The following is an 8,588-nucleotide window of genomic DNA, read 5'->3' on the forward strand; positions in this document are numbered from 1 at the left end:
CCCAGAGACACCCTGCTGGGGCTGGGCTCAGTGAAGGGGTCTGCTCCTCGCCGGCAGGTGGTGGCTGTGGACCCGGACCTGGGTGAGAACGGCACGCTGGTGTACAGCATCCAGCCGCCCAACAAGTTCTACAGCCTCAACAGCACCACGGGCAAGATCCGCACCACCCACGTCATGCTGGACCGGGAGAACCCCGACCCCCACGAGGCCGAGCTGATGCGCAAGATCGTGGTCTCTGTCACTGACTGTACGGACCCCCCGCACCCCTCACCACACCCCTCACCGCCCCCTGCACCTTGGGCCGTGGCCCTTGACTCGGGCCTGTGGACGCCCCCCAGTGGCTGGTCCTCTGGGGTCCCCTAGGGCCTACCCAGGAGGGCTGTGTCTGATCACTCGGAGTAGAGTCATACCCACGTCCCAGTTGCAGTCCCCCAGAGCACCCCGAGGGGCAGATGGCCTGGGGAGGGGGTGCCAGGCCCAGGCTGCTTCCTGGGGGACCATCAGGGTGAAAGGTGCTCTGTCGCCCTCTCCCCGCTCACCCTCCTCCCTGTCCCTTTCCTCCCACACCTGTCTTACCCTCTCCTCGGCCCCTCTCGCTCCCCGCTGCCCCCAGGTGGCAGGCCCCCTCTGAGAGCCACCAGCAGTGCCACGGTGTTTGTGAACCTCTTGGACCTCAATGACAACGACCCCACCTTTCAGAACCTGCCTTTTGTGGCTGAGGTGCTCGAAGGTACCCCCGCAGGGGTCTCCGTCTACCAAGTGAGTCTCCCTCAGCTTGTCCCCACCAGCCAACAAGCTGAGCACTAAACAGGGACGGAGCAGGGGATGCCACCCAAAGCCACAGAGCTGGGGTGGTCTGGGAAGGCTTCCTGGAGGAGGAGGGCTTTAGCTGGGTCTTAGAGAGGAGGAGGGGAGGGATAAGGAGATGGGTAAACGTAGAAGTCAAGGGAGAGGGAGGCAAAGGCAGAATTCTGGGAAGCCTAGTTGGAGAGATTCTCAGGGCCTGATATGGAGGTCTAGCCTAAGACCCGCAATGCCCCAAGCCTGCAGGTGATTCTAGAATACAAAGGAGGCCAGACAAGGGAAGTCCAGGCACCCTCCCTGCGTGGCTATGTCCCATGCCCTTCCATAATTCGCAGGGCAGCTCCCTGCAGTGGATAGGACCCTCCCCACTTTGTAGAAGACTTGCCCAAGTCTCGGTGGCCAAGAAGAGGTAGGGCCTGACCTTGGACCTGGCCCCTTTGCCTCCTGTTCCATCATCTTTCTAGTCAGGGAGACCCTCAAGGTGCTGATTTAGGGGAGGTAATGTCCTACCAAGGGCCATGTAGAAACACAAGAAGACCCTCATGGTGAAGAGCACAGGCTTGGAGTCCAACCAATGTGGTGGAGTCCAACTCCACCACCGGTGTGCTGTGTGACCTGGAGAAAACTACTTAACCTCTCTGAGCCTCAGTTTTCTCACCTGTGAAATGGAAATGATAGTAGCACCTGCCTGGCAGTGGTGTAGGGATTCAGTCAGACACACACGTGAAACAACCTGGTGCTTGGGCTGCAGGAAATACATGGTGGCTGTTGTGTTCATTGAGTGTCTGTCATGAGGGTTTATGGTCAAGAGAGACAATGGGGTTGCCCATTCCTATTCAAAGAAGACAGGGTTGTTTGTCAGGATACCAGAGTGTGGCACCTTAGTGGTGCCACACAGGCCTGCTGTGCCTCAGTTTCTTCATCTGTAAAAGGAGATTAATAGTGTTCTCTGGTCCCCCGGAGCATTCAATCTCTCCAGAACAGCATTCTCCCCAAATTCCCAGCAGGGGGCGCTGCCATCCAGGGAGTGGCAACCAGTCCCAGAGGGAGAGTCCCCAAATAGGATTGGGGCGGAGTGAGAGCAAAGGAACCCTCAAACCCAGTTCTCTGGGGCTCACGGACAGCGGAGGAAAGAGATGCCCACCCGCGCAACCTCCGAGCTCACAGAGGAAGTGGCTCAGAGTCCTAGAAGACATTTGAGGGAGCAGGAAGTGTTCAAATTGAGCACTGTTTTCAGCTGCGGAACAGGGCTTCTGACTTGAGCTGTGTGGTTCCCTGGCCCCATCCAGGACCTCAGCCAACAAAGATTTCTGCAGGATGTGCAGAACCTTCTCCAGGGAGTAAAGCTGTGTGCAAATAAAGTAGAAGTAGTAGTGAGCCCCCTGTCCTGGAGAGCATTCAAGCTGAGCCTGGACATCCTCTTGTCTAGTTTGTCAGATGTGAGTTAGACCACATGACTTTGCCCTTATCTTCCAATCCTGAGAGTCTTGGCTCAATCCGAGCTCTTATTTTTAACTGTTAGTACACGTTTTCCCCAAATGTCTTGAATCGAGTCTGTAACACTTTGAGGCTATGAGTTGGGCGACCTCTGATCAGGACTGGAGGTGCAGATGAGAACAGGAGGGATTCAGGATGAGTCTTGCCTGCACACAGCGTCCCATGGCTGGGTCAGGCAATAATGGAATCCTCACGTGACTTTTAAAAAATAATCCTTGATATTAATATCATCTTATTTTTGCTGTTGTCCCACAAATCAAAGCCGAGCAGGGGGAGGGAAGCCCGTTAATTGTGCGTTCTGTGCAGTTGTCTATCAGCTGTAGCCACTGCTCCAAGCCAGCACTGTAAGGGCGGAGGGTGACGGGAGATTGCGGAACACTGGAGCGTTCAGAGGGTCCAGGAGGAGCAGATCCCGGAGGGCTTCCTAACGGGGAGAGCGGCGTGTAAAGGCGGGAGGCTGTGGGACCTGGACCCTTGGTCTACAAAGTCCCTTCATCCTTCCACCCCTGGCCTCAGTACATCTGGACCTGAGGGCGTCTGGGTGCCTTTCAGCTGACGCGCTGCCCCCCGGCAGAGCCTCTGGGAGGGTGTGCTGGGGACGATGGCCTGGCCGCGGCTCAGGGGAGCAGGCGTGTCTGGCTGCAGCCGAGCCTGGGCCGGCAGGGAGGAGGGGCTCCTCTTAGGGGGGAGCATCAGGCCTGGCATCCCCACTCTTCACGCCGCCCCTCCTCTCCCCAGGTGGTGGCCATCGACCTGGACGAGGGCCTGAACGGGCTGGTGTCCTACCGCATGCAGGTGGGCATGCCCCGCATGGACTTCCTCATCAACAGCAGCAGCGGCGTGGTGCTCACCACCACCGAGCTGGACCGCGAGCGCATCGCCGAGTACCAGCTGCGGGTAGTGGCCAGCGATGCGGGCACGCCCACCAAGAGCGCCACCAGCACGCTCACCATCCGCGGTGAGAGGACGGGTGCCACACGCTGAGCGCAGAGGCCGGGCCTGGGGCAGTGCCGGGCGGGGCGGGGGCCCACTCTGTCTGCCGGATTTGTGGGCACAGGCTCCCTTGCTGAGGGGCTGCCCTCCACCTGCACTGGGACCGTTCAACACAGCAGACCCTTCCCTGCCCCCCAAGTTAGAAATGGCAGCAGAGCCTTCTCCCCACCTGGCCCCTGCCTTCAGTGCCCCAGAGCCCAAGGCCAGGGGCCTGGACCCATGCCAAGGCCCTCCTAGCCCCTGATCCCAGCAGCAGCAGGGAGGGTTTGAGCAGGGGTTGGGGCTCTTGGGGTCATGAGCAGGCAGTGAGCAGGGAGGCTGCAGGGCCCTCTGTCCTGTTGTTTGCAGATGGAAAGACTTCCCATCCCACGGGTGTGGGCTGCCTGGGCCAGCAGAGGAAGGGCATCGCCCTGGGGAGAGGGCAGCTGAGATTCCCAGACTCCCTACCATTCCTCATGCCCCGGGGCCCTTCCTTCTCCTGGTGCAGGGGTGGGGCACTGTCTCTCATCCGCTCTGGAAGTGTCTCTAACTTTCAGGACCAGGTGGGGACATGAGCTGCTGCCAAAGGGCCAGGGGTAACCCTGGGGAAGTACGTGCACGGCTTAAGGGGCAAGACGTGGCCTGTGCGCTAGGCCTGTTCCGTCCCGTCCTGGTTCCTGCCAGCCTGCGTGGGAGGGCAGTGGGGGTGGCGAGCCTGGAACGGGGCTTCCTCACCCCTCAGGGAGACCTGGGATGGCAAGGATTAGAGAGAGCACAGCGTTCTCTCTCCTGTCATTCCAAGGCTTGCCAGTGGGCTCCTTGGGCGGGCTTGAGGACCCCCGATGATTGACAGGCAGTGTGTCCAGTCTTTAAGAAGAGAGGACCCTGAGGAGAGGGGGCCTGGCATGCAGAGCTGACACACGTCTTTACAGGAAATTAGACCTTTTGGGGGGGAAATCTTCCAAGCCAGCTCCCTTCCCCGAGACCTTATCACACACTGGGGCCTCCTCAAGCCTGCAGCCCTCCGCTCTGTCGCTGTGTGACTTTGCTTGCAGCGTGTCTAAGAATGCCAGCCCCATAAGGACGCTGTGGGGGTACGCCTGGTCCTGGGTGGGAAGCTTGGGCGAGGGCTTGGCACGTGGGAAGAGCTCACAGAGGGTCACTGTCATCGTGGTTATCATAACCATCGTTGTCAGGCGCATACTGGAGAGGGGCTCTGGGGTCTCCTCCCCTCCCTCTGGCAGCTCGAGCAGCCCCCAGCCCCCAGGGAACAGGGACAGTGGGGGGGGGCTGGAGCTCTGTCAGCTTGGTCCTGGCCCCGGTGGGTGTAGGGGCCTGGGCTCATGACCAGGAGGTGCTGGCACAGGTGCCACGGGCAGACTGTGGCTCCCTTGCAAATTCTCACCCCGCTCGGTCTGGGGCCTGGGCCACTGCCTGGAGCTGGGCCGGCGGAGGCAGAATGCAGGCCTAGCCCGGTGCCCGTTCCGCCCTGCAGTGCTGGACGTGAACGACGAGACGCCCACCTTCTTCCCGGCCGTGTACAACGTGTCCGTGTCCGAGGACGTGCCGCGCGACTTCCGGGTGGTGTGGCTGAACTGCACAGACAACGACGTGGGCCTCAACGCCGAGCTCAGCTACTTCATCACAGGTGCGCCTTCCCCCACTCGGGCCCCACCCACCCCCGGCCCTGGCTCCTCCCTCCACCCCTCCCACATGTGGCGCCCACCGGGTGCCCGCAGGGGAGCGTGGGGAGGAGGCCAAGTCTCCACCTCGGGCTCTAGCCCCTGCCGGTGCCCCTGTGAGGACACGTGCTGGGCTGTCCCCAAGGGCTTTGCAGCTGGGTCGCGCTGGCCGGGCTCCCTGGGGACCCCTGAGCCTCTTGGCCAAGGGTGGGGGAGGATCTACAAGGACTCGTGCTGGAGGGAGGTGGAGCCGGTGCCTCCTGTGGAGGAGCCCTGACCCCCATGCCCCCCAGATCAGGGTGACTAGAAGAATGTGGCCTGTCCCTCCCCGGGGACCCTTTCCTCATGCAAAGTCCCCTCTGTCTAGAGGCAGATGCTTTAGATCTCCCTACATGAAATGATTTTAGCTCAGAAATGTTGAGCAGCTATCACCTGGAGCATTGTGGAGACAGACTATGAGGCCATGGCCTGGCTCAAGAGGGGAAAGGGAGCCATGATCCATTAGTGATGTCTGCCACGGTCGCAGGATGGGTAGGTGGTGGCAAACCGGCCAAGCATTTATCATTCCTGGGTTAGAACAGCTCCTAGGCCTTTTTCGGTCCCTGATACACCTGAACAGTGCTGGGTGGGGGTGAGGAGCAGTCTTCTACATTCTTCAACCCTCCCTTTGCTGTTATATGGGCTCAGTCTTGGCTCTGTCCACACCTGCCTGCAGCCGCATTACACAAGTGCTGCGTGTGCATCTGTGCCTGTACACTTGTGCAGTGCACGCACCAGCCTCCCTGATAGCTTTCCACTGAGCCAGAATCGTAGCTCACAGCCCATGCATAGCTTGCTGCAGCCAACGTGACTTTCAGCCCTCAATCTCTCCTCTCCAGATCTTCCCCTCCCTCCCCTTTCTAAAGGGACCGGCACCCCCAGGCCACCTCTTCACAGTCTGGCCCACAAATCAGACCTAGAAAATGCTTATTTACCAAGACCCCCTCACGTGGCACCAGCCCTGTGCCTCAGCTGTCAGTACTACTCGTATCTTAGTTCTTTCCTTGTCCCCCAGGAGCAAGATCGTGTCTCTTGCAGATGGTACTTCAGACACTGGGGAGCACTGGAGGTTTGGGGGTCATGAGTCTTTCCCCAGGGGCAAATTAGTAAGGATAAGGGAGGACACCCCCAGATGACTTCCCAGCACCCCAAAGTGGCGGGTTCCTGCTGACCTGCTGAGAGCCCTCGGCTATGCAGTGCATGCTTGCTGCAGAGAGCCTCGGGGTCCCGGCCCAGGCTCACCCCAAACCTAGTGCAGCGGTGCCCTCTGCTGCCCAGAGCACCGCACTGCCCGCCAGCTGGCCGGAGAGGGGTCTCCCGCACCGTTCCGGGAGTCTAAATTTCCTGCCTCCCACCCACCCCAGAGAGGAGACCCTTGCGCTTGTACCTGTCCCAGAGCTCAAGAGGATTCAGGGGCACCTGCCTCCTGTCTACCTGCCTTTACTCTTCCCTCTGCGGAGCCTCCATGAGTCCCCAGGTGAGGGGCCTGGAGGATGCCCAGTAGACCCCAAAGTCCTCAGCCACATATAAAAGCCCCAGGGCAGGTGAACTGCTCAGACCCTCCTGCAGGACAGGCAGGGAGCAGTGACAAAGTGACAAAGGACACAGGCTCTGTGTCAGCACACGAGAGAGGCTCAGAGCAGCACGGAAACCTCACTAAAGGATCGTTTCTGCTCTCTGTGAAGTGGAGATTAAATCAAACGGTCCACATCAAGTGCCTGGTACACAGTAGGTGCTGAGTAAATGTTACACACTTATTCCAGGCATCCAGCGCCCCGCCTGAGCCCACGCAGTTCACACCCTCATCAGAGCCCCTCGGGCAGGGCTGAGTTGACAGCACAGTGGGCCACTCCTGGACGCCTCCGGCGTACCCCAGCTCAGGAGCAGAGTCGGGGTGCCTCCCCCCTTCCCCTGGCCGGGAGCTGTCTGTCTCCCAACCCAAAGCTTCGTTCTCTCTTGCCCACAGGGGGAAACGTGGATGGGAAGTTCAGCGTGGGCTACCGAGACGCCGTCGTGAGAACGGTGGTGAGCCTGGACCGGGAGACCACAGCCGCGTACACGCTCATTCTGGAGGCCATCGGTACGTGCCAGCCTGCCCCGCACACCAGTGGAGAGAGGGCCACCAGACACTCACCGAGAATCACTGAGCACTTGCTGGGCGTGAGCCTCGCTGCTCCGTGCTACATGCGAGATGCTGGGATGGTGAGGCGGGGGCCGCACGGGAGACCCACGTGCAGGCAACTCACTGCACAGCCAGACAACACAGAGTAGAGAGGGAGGAGGATGGCGTAAGACTACTGGGCAGAAAGGGTGGTGGAAGTGTGGAGGGAGAGAGGTCAAGAAAGGCTTCCCGGAGGAAGTGGCATCTGGGAGTGCCGTTGAGTCATCAGGACTCTTGGTTACAAATTTAAAAATAAAATAAACTGACTTCAGCAATATGGGCTCACAAAACTAGTGCTCCGGGCGATGCAGCTTCAGGTTTGGCAGGATTCAGGGCCCAGGTGAAGTGATCAGGCCTCATTCTCTCCATTGGCTGGCTCTGCCTCCCGTGGTGGCAAGTCACTGCCACAGCCCGGCCTTTGCACCCTCTCAGGTCTCTTTCCCAGTCTCCCCCACAGAAGCCTCCAGATCAACTCTGATTGGTTCCGTCCTGGCCCAGTGCCTGTCCCTGAAACCCTCACTGTGGCCAGGGAAGCGAGATGTGCCTAAGTCACATGCCCATCCCTGGAGCTGCAGGCAGTCCAACCTACCCAGAATCCCAGGCCTCAGAGCCGGGAAGGGAGGGTCCTCAGGGGCATGTTCAGGGCATGATGTCCCAGGAGACAGCAGGCAATGCCGATGGGCAGAAACAAGGGGTGCCAGGCACAGCCTTGAAGACCACGTGAGATTTCCGTGCATAGAGAAGCAGGGAGGGCGTTTCAGGCAGAGGCACCAGCTCATCCAAGGGCCTGGAGGTGGGATAGAACTGTGTGTGTGTTTATGTGCGTGTGTGTACGTATGTCTAACAGCTGGCCCATGGTGTGGTCTACAACGAGGAGGGGGGAGGCTATCATAGGTAGCACTGGGTCTTAGAGACCTAAATGTTGGGCTAGACTCTAGAAGTTTGGGCTTTGGTCTTTAGGCAGCAGGGAGCTCTTGAGGGCTCTGGAAGGGTGTGATGAAGCCAGGGTCCCCCAGGTGCCCGGGCCCTCCCCGGAGCAGATTTCATGTTTGCAGTGAGCTCTGGCTGAGAAGGGGAAGAGCTCTCTGTGCCTCACTCTCCCAGACCGCAGTCCCTCCCAGCCCACGCACGCCCCAGATGCCTCCGCCCTATGCCCTGCTGTCCTCCCATCCTGGGGCGGCCACCCCACCCTCTGGAGACCTGTCACCCCCCTGAGTCCACCCTGTGCTTCAGGCATTGGCTGGCAGGAGGACGGCCTCCCAGTTCACGCTGACCCAGCCAGAGCAAGCGAGCAGGACCCTCAGGGTGGTGGGAGGCTGGTCTGGAGAGGTGTTTAGGAGGGTGACAGGATGTCCCCCGGGTGGGTGACGGCACTCCAGCATGTGGTCAGCTGGCCCAGGGAAGGCAGATGGAGTCACCCTTGGTCCCCAGCC

At 60.0% G+C, this 8,588-nt stretch overlaps 1 protein-coding gene across 1 annotated transcript in view; it reads left to right on the plus strand.

The window, feature by feature from the left end:
* Positions 1-5,366, plus strand: part of LOC105870175 (cadherin-23) — a 298,328-nt gene extending 292,962 nt beyond the window's left edge. Inside the window, exons 23-26 of the mRNA XM_012762567.2 lie at positions 58-247; positions 614-759; positions 3,040-3,259; positions 4,769-5,366. Of these exons, the coding sequence (XP_012618021.2) occupies positions 58-247; positions 614-759; positions 3,040-3,259; positions 4,769-5,232 (1,020 nt within the window). The 3' untranslated portion in view covers positions 5,233-5,366. The remainder of the gene's footprint in view (positions 1-57; positions 248-613; positions 760-3,039; positions 3,260-4,768) is intronic.
* Positions 5,367-8,588: the final 3,222 nt, after the last annotated feature.

Source organism: Microcebus murinus, chromosome 14 (genome assembly GCF_040939455.1).
Source record: "Microcebus murinus isolate Inina chromosome 14, M.murinus_Inina_mat1.0, whole genome shotgun sequence".
NCBI lineage: Eukaryota > Metazoa > Chordata > Mammalia > Primates > Cheirogaleidae > Microcebus > Microcebus murinus.